The sequence below is a fragment of the Astatotilapia calliptera genome, chromosome 16 (genome assembly GCF_900246225.1).
Source record: "Astatotilapia calliptera chromosome 16, fAstCal1.2, whole genome shotgun sequence".
Taxonomy (NCBI): Eukaryota; Metazoa; Chordata; class Actinopteri; order Cichliformes; family Cichlidae; genus Astatotilapia; species Astatotilapia calliptera.
Window position 1 is genome coordinate 7,289,657 of NC_039317.1, and position 16,544 is coordinate 7,306,200.

The 16,544-nt window shown below is 41.5% G+C and overlaps 1 protein-coding gene across 1 annotated transcript in view; it reads left to right on the top strand.

Moving 5' to 3' along the window:
* xpo4 (exportin 4) overlaps window positions 1-16,544 on the top strand; it is a 57,296-nt gene that overhangs the window by 16,597 nt on the left and 24,155 nt on the right. The window contains exon 7 of the mRNA XM_026144589.1: window positions 8,292-8,404. Coding sequence (XP_026000374.1) covers window positions 8,292-8,404 — 113 coding nt within the window. The remainder of the gene's footprint in view (window positions 1-8,291; window positions 8,405-16,544) is intronic.

Genomic DNA, 16,544 nt, shown 5'->3' on the forward strand with positions numbered 1-16,544 from the left:
TGAATAGGAGTTATTCTTGTACTGAAGAGACAGTCGTCTCTGCGTGGCTCGCTATTTTCTCGTCTTTAAGGATCAGTCTGTAGGCATTTTGACCCTCAGGTTAAGGTTAGGATTAGGAGCGTGTAAGCTGATGCTGGATGTTTGCCTTGGCCCTGACCTGTATGGCGAATCTTTAGCAACTACTGTCTAAACACAGGTGGGAGGGAGAATACAGATGCAGCATATGCCGATGGACATTTAGTCAGCCAGTGCATTTTTCAAGGCTGTGAGAGATTTCAAGTATATTCTGTTTCTAATTCTAATCATTTCACTTCTTGCTGTGCGTCATCGATGACATTAATTAATTAAATTAATATACAACCAACTTTCATAGCCTTGTCCACACAGTATTACTTCCTGATCTTGAAAAAGCAAGCTGACGTTGAGCACAGTGGTGTAATTACTGTGTTACTGCTTTAATCCAGTAGAGGGAGAATTAATGACAACTGCTGTGTAAACCGATTGGGGGGCCAAACAGTAGAGGAATATTGGGGTAAAGAAAGGGAGGGGGTGGCATCGCTGAGGAAGTATTCCTGGACTGTTATTTCACATGGCGAGGCTGCAGTTGAGTCTTAAGACAGGATATATCACTTAAACCCTACCACGTGCCTTAGCATAGCGCTGCGGTCTTCACACAGCCACTGGCAGACTCTCATCCAGTCTTCCTGTGCAGCGGGCCCATCCTTAGTCTGGATCAACAATAATGAATAGAGGATATAGGAGAAGCTTGCTAATCCAGGATCCTCCAGCATCAAGGTTGTCTAGGCTTGCAAAACGTTGATTGCTGAGATGGACTGATTGTTGGCCATTTAAAACAGTTACAAAAATACTGTCATGCTGATTTGCAACATGCTTTGTCTGCAAGTAGCTACTGTTGTGAAGGAGCTGGAAATGTGAAGCTGAAATAGATGTTGCAAAGGGGCAAAATCAATTTAGTCACAGAGTTGCAGAAACTTGGCATTGGTTAGCCATTTGAAAACCAATCTTTAGTCTGCAGTCAGCAAACTAAAGTGAATCCTCAATACTGGCATTGATTGTTTTATGTTAAAAATTGGAGTCTGAGAACATGATCTCAGTGCAAGAAGAGAATAAAGGAAGCAAGAAGAAATTAACACAGAACCCCGTTTACCTTCAGCAGTGCTGTAATTCTTCATTGCAGAGTTTCAATAAGGTGCTGTATAGATTCCTCAGATTCTGGTCCACAATGACATGATAGCATTTTACACTTGCTGCAGATTTCTTGGCTGCACATCCTTATCTCCTGTTCCACCACAGTTAAAGGTTGCTCTATTACACTGGGATCTGGTGAATTTAGAGGCCGTTTGAGTACAATCAGCTCCATTGTCATGTTTAGGAAAATAGTTTAAGATGCTTTGAGCTTTGTGACATGGCACATTATTCTATCAGAAGCAGCCACCAGAAGATGTGTACACTATGGTTATAAAGGGAGGGTCATGGTCAGCAACAGTACTCTGGTGTGCTGTGGTTTTTAAGCAATGCTCAGTTGGTGCTAAGGGATCCAAAGTGCTCCAAGAAAAATCCCCCACACAATTACACCACCACAAGCACCTTGACCCATTAATACAAGGCAGGATAGATCCATGCTTTCATGTTGTTTACACCAGATTCTGACCCTACCATTTGAATGTTACAACAGAAATCGAGACTCATCAGAGCAGGCAGCGTTTTTCCAGTCTTCTGTTGTCTGATTTTGGTGAGCCAGTGTGGTCTGTAGCCTTACTTTCCTGTTCTTAGCTGACAGGAGTGGCACCTGCTGTGGTTTTCTGTAGTTCTCAAGTCTTTCTATCGGCTTGAGAACTGCTGCTGACTGAATATTTTTCCCTTTTCATACAATTCTCTGTAAACACTCGGATGGTTGTGTGGGAAAATCCCAGCAGATCAACAATTTCAGAAAAACTCAGACCAACCCGACTGGCACAAACAACCGTGCCACATTCAAAGTCACTTAAAATACCTTTCTTCACCGTTCTGCTGCTCACTTTGAACTCCAGTTGGTTGTCTTGACCATGTCTGTGTACTTACGCAATGAATTGCTGCCATGTTATTGACTGGTTTAGCTATTTGCATTTAAAAAAAAAAAGAAGACAAAACAAAACTCACTGGCATCGTCCTTTTTTGCGTCCCCCTACAAGAGTTCACTATTGTGTTACAACCTGAAACATCTTAAAGATTGTTCATAAAATTCAGGATCCCACCAATTTCATATAAGAAGAGTTTAGTTTTAGCATTAGTTGCCAACAGTGTTATTTAAAAACATTGTTTAGGCTTTCATGGAGGCACAGCAAGAAATGACACAAAACAAAATGTAATAACTTTTCTGATACTTTAACTTCTTATCTAGAATGATGAAGTCAGATTTGTCCTTGGCTACTGTTGAAATATTGGTAAATGTAAATAGACCCTCGGTCTGTTAACGCTTGTTTTTTTTATTCTAGAAATCTGTAAAGGAGCTGACAACGTACCATTAGTGTTCATATTATTAAATTTATAGTTTGTTCACTTTGAGTAGCATGTGGTAACAAAATCATCAAACCAGATTTGGCGTTGAAATATTGTGTTGTTTGGACTTGTGGTGCACATAATTCAGCTGCTCAGTACGCCATGAAAGGAATCTGCCCACATTTGCTCCGTTTGAGTCGTGCGGTTGCTTTTTTGCTCAGCAGTGTGCATTGAATTATAGCTCACGAAGCGAAAGAGGATGGTTTTTAACTGCAGCTGTGTTCCCTCACATTTCGAAGAGGGGAGCGCTGCTTTGATGCACAATACCTGGGCTGAGGTAGTGTGCATCCATGAGTGCTGAACAGCCAGCTGTTTCTGATTTATTAGTGTTTCTTTGTTGGCTGGAGTTAATGAAGGTGTTACAAAGTTGGTTTGAATGTCTGTATGATGGCAGTTTTGGAAGCTACATGTGAGAGCTCTGGGTGTTCAAATCTCTTCATTTGTATTTGATTTAAACTCTTGTGGTCAGTGGTTTACTGTGTGTGTGCGTGCGTCTGTCAGTACATCTTATCTCTGCAGTGGGAAAACTGACGTGTCACTCTGGTTATTCCTGAACCTGCTGGAACAGTTCATATAGTAGCAGGTGATGTCTTTTAAAAACCCACCAAACCACAGCCACATGTCCTAGTCACTCCATGTATATTACTCATCCTGGAGGCACGTACGCTACACACACGCACACAAACGCACACTCAACCACACCATCTTTTTTTTTTTTTTTTTTTTTTTCCCTCTTGTTTTTAAAAGAGCTGTTGAAGTTGTAAATTCACTCGTCAGCTCAGCAAGCTCCTCTGTTTATAAGCAGTGAACGTGAAGTGCGTGAACAGTTAGTGAGAAGTGGGTATTCAAACTGTAACTTTTAAGTCATGTAACTGCTTTAGAAAAGTACATAAATGTTTTAATCGTATTTAAGTGAGGAAATAAAAAATTGTCCGTAGTTTCTTTTACACAAAGGACATATTGGGTGTACCACATCTATAAGTAAACCCAGAGAACATGCACGAGCCATGCCATACTAATAGCCAGTGCTTAACGGTCATAAATTACATTAGTTATTACAAATATATAAAAAATGTAATGTCATTATAATTCAATTCAATTCAATTAAATTTTATTTATATAGCGCCAAATCACAACATAAGTCGCCTCAAGGCGCTTCATAGATGCAGAGAAAAACCCAACAATCATATGACCCCCTATGAGCAAGCACTTTGGCGACAGTGGGAAGGAAAAACTCCCTTTTAACAGGAAGAAACCTCCGGCAGAACCAGGCTCAGGGAGGGGCGGGGCCATCTGCTGTGATTGGTTGGGGTGAGAGAAGGAAGACAGGATAAAGACATGCTGTGGAAGAGAGACAGAGGTTAATAACAGATATGATTCAATGCAGAGAGGTCTGTTAATACATAGTGAGTGAGAAAGGTGACTGGAAAGGAAAAACTCAGTGCATCATGGGAATCCCCCGGCAGCCTACGTCTATTGCAGCATAACTAAGGGAGGATTCAGGGTCACCTGGTCCAGCCCTAACTATATGCTTTAGCAAAAAGGAAAGTTTTAAGCCTAATCTTGAAAGTAGAGATAGTGTCTGTCTCCTGAATCCAAACTGGAAGCTGGTTCCACAGAAGAGGGGCCTGAAAACTGAAGGCTCTGCCTCCCATTCTACTTTTAAATACTCTAGGAACAACAAGTAGGCCTGCAGAGCGAGAGCGAAGTGCTCTAATAGGGTGATATGGTACTACAAGGTCATTAAGATAAGATGGGGCCTGATTATTTAAGACCTTGTATGTGAGGAGCAGGATTTTGAATTCAATTCTGGATTTAACAGGAAGCCAATGAAGGGATTATATTATATTCACCTACAAATACTTAAAGGTAGGTAAAGTGCAATAAGGGGTTAACAAGTAATGTTTTTACAGGAAACAAAGAAAGAATTATGCTGTAATTTAGGTAACGTGTTAGTAATTTTAGGTAACGCGAGTCATTTTAGTGCTACTTAATTTCAGGTGTTTTACAGGAAGGGTGACAAATTATTCTGCAAGTAATTTTAAGTACTGCGCAATTTCTTGGTAATTTTGTGGTTAAACAAGCAATATTTCCCCGTCTTACATTGCAAGTAGTCGAGTAGTGGAGTCTTTTAACTTTACCTAACTTCCAGGTATTTTACAAGAGAGGAGAGACTCCGTTTGAACAATGATTGTAAAAGGAAAAAAAATTAAGTCAGACTCAGTGATTGTAAGGTCGTGATTGCCTATAATAGTGATGGCATGTATTTTTTTTCTTGTAAGTTAAAGGAAAACAGTCCTTATCGCATTAATATTGGTAAAATAAAAGAAGAGTTGAATAAAAGAACATGGTGCACAGCAACATGGCGACTGTTAAATAAAGATGTAGGAGGAGAAAATGTTTCCACTCCATAATATGGTCTTGTAAGAACCTGACTTATTTTAGCAGGCCTGCCCTTAAATATTTACTTTCAAATAAAATAATTAAAATTCCATTTCGTTACAAGGACATTGCACAGGTATAAAAAGTGTTAATAAGCATGCTGCACTTGGCTATATTATGTTATCTTTTTCCTAGAAAGTTGCTTCCAAGTTATTTTCAGTCATCTGCTTGGAAGTTGTAAAGATAACATGTATTCCTGAGCACTAGTGTTTATAATCTGCTCTTAATCCAATACAGTGGAGGGTTCAAACCAGTTACATTTCTTCCAGTTTTCCTCTAATTCTGCCTGTCAGACTGCATCACTGCTCTGTCCATCTGCATGAAATGTCTGAAGTAGCTGTGTAGTTATCATTCCTGAGGTTTTGTGAGTTTAGTCTCAGTCATTTGATCTTTAGGAGTGTTTGTACGACCTTTATCACAGAGGTGGTCCCTCCCTGTGGAGACTGCGTCTAGTTGCGTGTCGCAAGTTAGCCGCACTTGCATTAGGACCACGCGTTAACCTGCTTCTCTCTTTTGTCTCTGGCCTCATAAATATATATTTTTTTCTCCTGGGCTTTTTCACTGATGATTGACAAACAGGAATTTGATTTAGAACATGACAGGAACGTTAAAAGGCAACAACCTTGGTTAGTTTTATAAAGCCAACATGACAACTGACATTTAAGCTAGACAAAAAAAAGAGTGTTTAAAATCAAGTTAAGAGGGGCTTTCAGAGGAACTAATCGTGAAAGGAAAGTGTTTAATCAGAATGAAATGGTTAACTCCAGTTGTTTGTTAGTCATTGAGGAACACTCACTACTTATCTGACCTCTTTCTCATTCCCCCTAAGGTTCAGTTAGAGGTCCTGTGCCTCGCCACGACTATTTTTAAAGTAGCCTGAAAGGCAATCATTGGATGGACGGACACACACACAATCCCACAGGCCCTTAAACAGGTGCCAACTTCTGTGCCGAGAAGTGTGGTGTGGTGTGTTGTGGTGGGGTGTGTGCACGGGGAGTGACTGTCGACTGGTGTGGCAGGAATGCGTGACCTTGCCAGCCTCTGTCGCCGTTTGGCTTTGATCAAACATTCCTATGGAAGTTTCCTTGTGCTGTCACTGAGCCGCAGGGTAGTGATATGGATCGGTGTGCTTTTTTTTTTCTTTTCTTTTTTAATCTTGTTTTGTTTTGTTTGTTTGTTTTTAAGTTATTTTTTCGTTGGGTTTTTTTTTTTCTCTCCACCCTGTGTGTCCCTGAGTTTCATGTGAGGGGAGGGTGCAGCTTTGGGTGTGCAGTTAGCGCGTCCTGCCTGTGCCTGCGCAGGTTCTCCTGTATAACCCAACAGTCCAAATACTTGCATGTTGGGTTAACTGATGATTCAAAGTTGGCTGTGCACTTGAATGTAAGTGTGATTGCTTGTCTGACTCTCTGTGTTAGGTCTAGTGACCTGTGCAGGGTGTGTCCACCCCCCTACCCCGTAAAAGCTGACATAGGCTCCTGCCCTCAATGACCCTGAATTTGATAAGCAGTTAGGAAAATGGATGGATAGGCCAGTTTAGCCTTTGGGTTTAACTTGGGATTTAGCAGTTGGTAGCAACTATGGAAATAAATTTTTCACACATGAAAGCCGATGGTTCTCCTCAGTTGTAGCTGATTCTGGTCGGGCCTTAAACCGTTCCTCTGGCAAACAAAATATTTGATGTCATCCTTTGGTTTGGGATAGTGTCTTTTGTTTTCTGTCAGAAAAATCCATCTGTCCATGCGCTTTAAGCAGGTTATGAGAGAATGTGTTAGAAAAATATTCAGTAAATTAATTCATAATGAAAAGCGTCAACTGAAGCTGTGAAGCTGTTGATATATACAGATAATCTCAGGTTTATTGAGTCTCCTGTGGGAGTTTGTTTTGACGAGGCCGGCGTTGGAGGGAGGATTGCAGAGAGGCCATGAAGAGAGAGGTTTGATGGATTGTTCTCTAGTGAGGTAAGAGATTGTTTGCACTTCCAAAAGCCAGGAGGACAGAAAACAGAAGGAACCTACTTGTTGTTTGATTTGTGGTGAAAATGTATTTTACAGTAGGAGACAAATTTATTATTTTTGGGGGGATAAGGAACAAAGAAGTGGTTCTTGATGGTGGTTAATAAAGCAAGACAAATTGTCTGATGAGTGCAAAGTGTTGTGGGTTTTTGTGAGGTGCTTGGTTAAGGAGAGAGAAAAGCCCCGGTTGGCCTAGGGAAGGGAAGTAGTAAAAAGGATTGTTCTTGATGAGCTAAGGAGAAAATAAAAAGCTTGTTGTGGATGTGTCTTTAGAGTTTTAGAATAAGGACAGGGAGAGTGTGTGTGTGTTGTGGGTTTGTGAAAAGCTTGTGGGTGCAGAGAAAGTCTTAAATAAGGAGACTGTGTGTTGTGAGAGCGTGGAAAACAGATTTGTTTGGGAGAAAGGAGACGAGGGACATTAAGATGAAAATGTTTTTATAGCCTTCAGAACAGAGAGTGATTGTGGGTTTAAGATGATGGTTTCAAATGAGAAGGTCGGGTTGTGCGGACAAGGAGAGAGAAAGTGTCATGTTAGGACCAAGGAGTACAATTTAAAAATGTTCATGAGGGAAAAGAGTGTTGATTGACATGAGAGGACAGAGTGTGATAGAAGTATGAGGGGGGCCTTGGTTTCAGGACTGGGAAGCAGTCCGAAGGAGGGACAAAGTGATTGGCTGAGGAGGGAGGGGGAGTGTTTCAGGGCAGTAAGGAGTCTCGAGGACGTCTTGCAGAGGAGTGGACAAAGAGGCCAAGTGTGGATTGGCTGCGGCGAGAGTGTGTCTGGAGCTTTTCAGATCTTGAGGAAGCAGAAGAGAGAAAACAGCGAAAGAAGGGAGGGCTGGTAGGAAGAGGGGTGAATAAGAGGACAAGAAGGGAAGAAGGTGTCAGGCAAAGTCAGAGGGTAAAGACCGGGGAAAGTCTGAGAAAGCAGATGGAGGGAGAGGGACAGTGGGCAAAAGTGTGAGAAAGAAGTTGAGATTTACTGTGTGGGTAAAAGCTGTGGCAAATGAAGAGCTGACAAAGGAGAAAGAAGGAAGAGCGAAGAAAACAAAGCCACCAAGGAGGGCAGGGTGAGAAAATTAGAAAAAACAAAAACTCGTGGAATAAAGATTGACAGGGTCAATGAGAGGAAGAGCTGGTTAACAATTGACAAGTTTCTGCTGCCAGTCAAACGAAACCAGAATATCAACTGAGAGTGTGCTCTTTGTGTGGTACTCCTCCCTCTCCTCCTCCTCCTCCTCTTCATGCTGTTACTGGCCTTAACTGGCGGCGATTCACTGGGGCGCCACTACATCGCCATGTTCGAGGCCACGCAGAACGTCACGCTTAAGCCCACAGAGACCTGGAGGGAAGCGCTATTGGACACACGTGTCATGGACCTCTTCTTCACTGTGAGTATCCCGTCCATGCTGGATCTCTGTTTTTCTTCTCAGAGCTCTACCAGCTTCTCAAAGTTGTATTTTATTTTAATTTATTTTGAAGTGTTTGATGCTGAATTTGAACCTTAAACCCTGATGTGAAGTATCATGAGTTCCTCTGCACACTTTCGCATGCATGAAGTTGTTACAGTAGCTTCTGATGAAACTTGTATAGCAATGGTTGCCTCCACCAGAATCACCACTACACCAGAAGACTTCTTTTCCCCAAAGTTTTCATCCAAAACAAAGTCATTTTGTCTCTTTATTGTGTTGTTCTTGTCTCCTCCTTTCCTCTCCTGACAGGCGGTTTATTTATTATAAGCAAAGAGAGAGAACTCGTCTTTTCATGTGGGGCAGAAGGATTTCATTTGACCGCCTCGTTTGGCACATCTTAAGTTTGCACTAGCTTTGTGGGTTTATTGAATGCACCATTAAGTAGATTTATGAGTGCTTTGCCGTGGGGTCGTGTTATTGTGTTACTGTCCAGAGGACCGCCCGGTGAAGTAAATGTGTATTTTTGTTCCGTGTGTTTTAAGAGACCACTGGCTGTGTGCTGGCTGAGCACACAGTGCGGATGAGAGGATTGGAACAAACTGGTCAGCTCTTCTTCCTTCCAGCATCCATCTATGCTCACTGGCAGCCAGTTACCAGATACTGCTTCACTGTACAGCCTTTCAGTTGCCTGCTGCCATATGTGGCTCCTTCCTTTTATCTTCCACCTGTCTTCTACATCTCTACTAAACGCTACTGAAGCTGTGGGCTCTTTTGCAGACATACTGCCGAGAGCTGACAGGCTTCGATTGTTTAGTTTTTACAATTGTGGTCACACATCAAGCCTCGAGGTGGCTAACTGGGAAACCCTGGATGGGTGACTGTTGATTTCTGCTTAGGTTACAGACGGTAGAATTAACATCTGCATCAGTGATCTGGACTCCGGCTGATCCCTCTCTCTATATTTTAGGGCATATAATACAGATCAGTGTTGTTGTGGTGCCACAGCTTATCTTGGGTGTTATTCTTTACAGTGTGCGGCTACTTCCAACATTTTACAGCATCGTGTCTCTCACTGGTTTCAAAAGCTTAACTATATCAGGAGAATTCCCCATATTCTAGATTTGAATCCAGTTTACGAGTTTTGAGGAAGAAACTGAAAAATCTGCAGAAATTATTTGATTCAATCCAGTGAACATGAAAAAATCTTAAGGGAACGTGACCACCAAAGGGACCCTCCCTCCTAATAATGGTATGCTTTTTTCTTTTTTTTTGTATTCATGTCAAGTCATCTGCACTTTATGCTTCCATCAGTTGAAAATTTGGGGCTTTTTAAAAAAAAAAAAAAAATCAGGATTTAGCATTTGTCCACAATGCCAGAACTACTACCATATAGTTGAGTTGTTGTTGTTGTTGTTCAATGATTCACGTTAAGATGTGAAAAATGAAATGTCATAATTTATTTATTTGTGAATTATTCTGAATGCGATATTTCATTGGTTATATGTCTGCATATCCTGTTGGCCAGAGGTCTGAGTTATTCTTTCTCAGCTGCGACTACAAACCTGTCATTTTCCTCTGCTGTGTCTGGAGAGCTTTGTTGCTGTTGAACTGGTGAAACACTCATGTTTTGTTCATAAGCCCTCATTTGCATTGCCTGATAATTACCACTCTTTGACAGTCTCAGTTTTTTTTTTCCTTCTTCTTTTCTCTCTACACAGCAGAAAGTTTTCCCTCTGATTGTCACAACTTTGATCACAAAGAAATCACCATTAACTGTAATTGGCGCTAAGCAGTGGATGTAATCACAGTTTGTTGTACAAATTACAGCAGCCTAATCAAGGACTTGATTGGCTGATCGCGGCCGTTTGGCTCGAATAAAAATATTTGTCGTTTTTCCGTAGCTTCTCTTTGCTGCTGGAATCTGCGGGAGGCTTTTTGCGGCGGTTTCAGTTGTCAGACCTCCCGTTTCATCTCTCGCTGCGGTATTTCTAGTAGCTCAACTGTTTGTTATTGTAAGGCTGCTGTGGAGATGTCAGCTGCCGGTGTGTGCGTGTCTGTGTGCGTATGTTGCACCATCATCCTTCTTGTGTTGTCTCCATTTTCATGTGTGTTGCTAACACACGTCCGTCTCTACGGGATTATGTCAGTTTGACAGTTTGAGCTTGTGCACTAGATGTTTGTGCATACCCTCTGTTTGGATCTGAGGTGTGTTTGGGTGTGTTTATTCACTTTAATGGGATACTCTGCTGTCTCAGCTGCCGTGTGTCCCTGAGTGGCAACAGGCTAAAGAGTGTGTCTGTGTGTGTCGAGGGGGGGTCTTATAGACACGCGCCATCAGGGTCACAGTCCAGTGGCAGGATTAGAACCCAGCCCAGGATTAGGGGCCCCTGTTAACAACCACAGTAACCCAACCATAACACACACACACACACACACACACACACACACACACACTTCATCCTATTGAGGTATTGAGGGCCTCTTGGGAGTCTCCCTCTGTCTGTGGGTGGGTGCCTGTCAGTCTCCCTTCCTTTGCCCTCTTTATCAGTGCTGTGAGTTTAAAAAAAGAAGCTGTTGTGAATGCAGACAAAAAAAGTTTAGTTGTTGATCAGAGACATCGCACATATTGTTGATTTATTTATTTTTGTTTACCCCCTAAGCTGTAAAAGGCTGATGGGGTATTGTCACCACACCTCCGGTGGGCAGGCAGGCAAGCTTGTGAATCCCAGAACTCAAGAAGGAGGCGATGTACGATTTTCAAATTAATACCATAGGTCTTCGAATCTCGCTAGCCTCAACCTCAAGGTCAGAGGTCAAGTTTTCTTAAAATCTTGTGAACACAATACATCAGGAAAGATGTCCCCTAGGATTTTCAAATTGATGCCATATGTCCATCTACTAGGAAGCTGAGGGGAGTAGCACCGGCAGCTGCCAGTATTTTAAAATTTTATTTATTTCTTTTTAAATGGTCTTTTAAAAAAATGTTTTAATTCTCAGCAATCCAGAATATTTTTATAATTAAAAGCTCTGGACTTTTTCCTGTCAACGGTTTCTTTTTTCTTGTTTTTTCCCCCCGTGTTTATATAGAAGGAGGAAGCAAGAAACATAAGCTGCCAGGTGATCACAAAGAACTTCCGCAGTCCTTCACAGTAGCTGAAACTTACCTTGAAAGAAAGGGTAAAACTAAAAATTAGTGTTTATACTGTGTGTTATAAACATCAGTTAAACTTTACAGAATGACTTCCTGGTTAAACTTTGACTTGCCTGGAATGTGGACTATAACAAATCTGACCTTAATGGGGACAGAGCTTATGAGAGTACGGATGGTTCTTTAGGTCAGTAATTACAAAAGTAATGTAATGTAAAGTAATGTTAATAGTTATAAAGCTATGCAAATAAGGTCTAAATTGAACAGCAATAAATTGGAAGTAGCAGGTTAACTAAATAAAAGTCAAAGGCAGGCATTAAAGCAAGTGGCTTGAGTCAGTCTGTAAGTTCACTGACAATTACTAGAATGAATCTACAAACCAATGAGATAATACTGGAGGCAGATGATTAGTGACCACCCAGAGCAGAGGTTGAGATCTCCATTCTGGCTGAGAGGACGAGCACATATCTCAGAAGTCATCTTGATAATTATGCAGCGCGTCGAAGCCATTCGGCTGCTGAAAAGACGCTCAGTCCACCCAAGTGTCATTCTGGCCCCTTGGGTTTTTTGGAGAAAAGCACTTATCTGTTTTCTCGCTTTAGCTCGGGACAATTATGGCTGTGAGATTCAGGGAAGGGGGATGATGGATGAAGAGAAGAGGGTAAGAAACAAGAGATGGGAAGAAAATACAAACAGTAGGAGGAATGAGGGAAATGGGAAAGAGAGCGAGGAGAAAATTAGAGGAGGTGCAGGAATGGAAGGAGGTAATCTTGGTGGATAGAAAAAGATGGAGCAGACAAATACAATTTAGAGGGAGGGAATTGTGGATGCAATTTTCAGCAGTGAGAGAGGTTTGGGGATAAATGGGCTGCTGGAGATTGAAAGGAAGAAACCGCCACTGATTGCTCCTTCAAAATAAACGCACTCCACTTTTGTCGATTTTTAGCACCTCGTGATCACGGCGCACCCTGCCACTCCAACCGAAAAAGAAAGAGCAGAAAAGAAGGCAGCACAAAGGGTCGCGCACACAAGCGGAGGCACGTATGTTTTTGGCCCCCCAACTATGGATTTGTTGTTTGCTGTTTGTGTTTTTAGTTTCAGTTTGCCTCCAAGTGTTTAGAGAGCAGCATCAAATTGTGATTATGTACCCTCGCACTAACATAACTCATGCAATGAAATCAGATGCATCTGGTTTATTTCATCACGAGTAGACACGCACGCAGGAATAAAAATGAAAGCACAGGCACACAGCCTCACAAACTCACATATAATCTAATATTCCTTTTGCTCTTTCAAAACTTGAGACATGTATCCAACACAAATCTCTAGTTACATAATATCGAATTATTTCCTAGTTGATAAGAACAGTCGGTAAAGTTGCAGTAGTTAGTCGCGGTTGTCGTGACACGCTGGAGTTGGAATAGAAGAAGTCACGAGAGAAACAAAGCGATTACTCAGGTTTTTCCAACGTTGCATGGTAACATCTCATCTTTTCCAGCCTCTGTGGAATCTGGGAATCTCTAGGCACCGATGCATCACTAACCCACCAGCAGACCACTAGCCCAGCTCCCTATTGTGTTTTTTCAGGTTCACAACAAGCTGAAATGATATCAGGTTACATTGTTTGGCAGCAGTGATGAAGCCGATTTTAGCGTGTGAATTGTGTGCTCCAATCACATTAGGGAAAACGGTGACTGGGGACGGCAGCACAACCAAAATTACTGCAGCAGTGTGCAGTCGACTTGTGATCTTGTTTTCTTTGAAATGGATGCTTTAAAGACTGAGACCAGTTTGTTGTTGTGACTTTGATGCGTTAGGATGAAACCAGTCAGGTTTTGGGTTGTTTGCAATGGAATTGGATCAAGTTGGCAATTCTGATTAACTACTTCTACTGCCTCATAGATCTGAAACAGAAATTCTGAAGTTCCTCCACAAATAACGATGTTGTTGCTGCAGATCGGGGATTTAACTGCATAATGACATAGACGCTCAGGAAAGCAAGACCCCATGTATAGCCTCCACCTATATACATGCAATAGGTGGAGGCTGCTGGGGGATTCTCATGATGCACTGAGTATTTCTTCTTCAGGCACCTTTCTCACTCACTATGTGTTAATAGACCTCTCCGTGCTGAATCATACTTGTTATCTCTTCCACAGCATGTCTTCTATCCTGTCTTCCTTCTCTCACCCCAACCGGTTGCAGCAGATGGCCCCGCCCCTCCCTGAGCCTGGTTCTGCCGGAGGTTACTTCCTGTTAAAAGGGAGTTTTTCCTTCCCACTGTTGCCAAAGTGCTTCCTCATAGGGACTCACATGATTGTTGGGTCTTTCTCTGTATGTATTATTGTAGGGTCTACCTTACAATATAAAGTGCCTTGAGGCGACTGTTGTTGTGATTTGAGTTTGAATATAACCAGAATACAACAAGTTGGTACCTAGTTGAATTAAGTCTCATGTTGCAAAAGAGACGCATCATATAAGAGTTACATTCATTGGTGCAGATTGACACAGATTGCCGAAGTTTGTCAAACTGTCTGCATTTGTAAATAAGAAGGAACTTATTTGCAAACCTTCACCAAGCTGTCTCAGTCTGACTGTGGTTGGTTGGAGAATGGTTGCCTCCTACCATGTGAGCTGTGCAGTTCCTGTGCAATTGAATGTCGTTACCCAGCAGTTGAGGGTTTGCACACTCAACCTCTGGGTAACTAGTTAGTCACTGTAACTATTTGCAATCTTGCAATTTTTTTCCTATTGACAGAGCCATTAGGCATTTAAATTTACACGTTTCTTTGAGAACCAGCTGGTTGTTAAGGTCAAAAGTTTAGTAACTAGGATTGTGAAATGCCTTAGTCTCTCATTTGCCAGTTGTACCTAGATATTTAGGTTACGGGATGACTCTCTACTAAACCTCTGCATCAGCTATTCCGAACTGAGAATGAGATAGAGGATGATAGAGTATATGCTGTGGGACATTTATCAAATTTGAGAGGTTTTCTAGGCCAGTTTTATTATGCAAATTTAAGTGCACGTTTTTTCTTTTTAATTCAGTATTTACAACAGTAGCGAAAACGAGCACCGAATTATAATTACTGTCTATTGTTTCTTAAGTTATATAAAATGTACTATATTACGATGTAGATTACTGGGATATGAAATTGCGTTTACATGCCAACTAGAAAAAAGCCTGCATGCGCTAAAGCATTACATGTTTACCAGTAAACACAATCAGTGTGGAGTGCAGGGACTAATGAGGCTGCAGCAGAGGCCTGCGGGCAGACAGTAACCCAATCTGAGACATGGAGGAAGAGAGAGTGATGGTGGAAAAGAGCGAGCGAAGACAATAAGTTGGGAGCACTGTGTTGATTTGAAAAAACAGAAAGATGAGCCTCTGAGCCCCCTGAGGTAACAGACACCAGGCTTTGTCTCCTTCTATAAATATCATTCCTCATTTCTCCCTGCCTTTCCCTTTCTCCCACTCCTTTTCTTTGTCTGTTCTTTTGCTCTTCGTCTGCATCCTCTCCCCGTCTTGTCTACCTGTCCTTTTCTTTCATTTTTTTTCTCTTTGCTGGTTCTCGTCTTCCTCACCCCACTCTACCACTCTTTCTTCTCTGCCTGGCTACATAATTTATCTACGATAGTGTCAGGTGTTGAAGCTTGGTACTTTGATATACACTGAAAAGCGTGTGTTTTGGAGTTTGAATCCTGTTTAATCTAATGAGAGCTGCTCTAATGAAAGTCGAGGTTTGGTGCCTTGTCAAAATATGTAGTAGTAAATACATTTGAACTTCAGGGTATCAATGATAATCTCCACAACAGGGAGTATTGCAGTCAGGATTTCATATTTGATAAATCTAGAAACCAGTCGTGCTAGTGATCAGCAACAGGCTTTATATAACAACATATTTTAACAGTGAATTTGCAATCATCTCCTATAGTTGTCTTCTATGGTCTTTTTTTAAGGCCTTTTTATTTTGGCGAGTTGATCAGTGAACATCAAATTTTTAAGATATCTGCCAGATTGATTTGCCCCTCCAAAGTTTTTGCTAAGATAGGTTTATTTTGTTTTTCAGTGTAGTGATGGCCTCTTTCACATGCAGCAGCATCTCTTTGGGCGTCAGAGTGTTGGAAAAACAACCAAACAAAGTTCAAGATGTTTTATGTGCTTAATTTGTGATGGAATAATCAAGGATTACTAGTGTTTGTCAGCGCGCCGATATTACACCCTCCCATTTCGTAACATAAAGTAGTTTTCTAAAGCTGAGTATAAAAATGATACCTGATTTAAATTTGTCTAATAGTCCCTTGAGGGTCGTCTCCTTGTCTACCTCTGGACTGTATTAGTGCTCCTTAAAAGTCAATTTCTTTTTGTACTTCCAGTCTGCAAATTTAAAATAGACCTGAAAATGCATCAGGCACAAAGTTCTTTGTCAAAATGACCCCGCTTTCATGTCGAGGACCATTATTAGCAATGAGAGCTGGGTCCCCAGCTACAGACAAATGGCAAAAGAGCAGTTTTCAGAGGAGGAATCTGCATATTTCAAGGCCAAAGGTGTCAGGAGCGCATTTCTTTCTTTCTTTTTTCTGGTTTGATTTGTGAGTCGTGAACCATAAATCTGTTACCCTGAATTGGATTGTTAACACAATCCAAATCATGGCCAATTCCAATTCAGTTTATTGAAGTATGGGGGTGCCGGGGGATTTTGGCCACAACAAATCAAATCTTTGCTTATCTCTGCTTCGTTTGCCCGGTTTACCTCCCTGGAATGTTTTCATTTTCTTTTAAACACGATTTGAAGTTAAAGGACAAAGACGGAGCAAGGAGGGATGCGATGCTTCAATAACAGATTCTCGTAGCCTTGGAGCTTATTAAATTGGAATGAGAACTCACTAACAGAAGATGCCAAATGCTGGATCCACAGAAATTCAGGAGGATGGAGGTTGATTATCAGTTTATTATATAGCCTGTTCCCA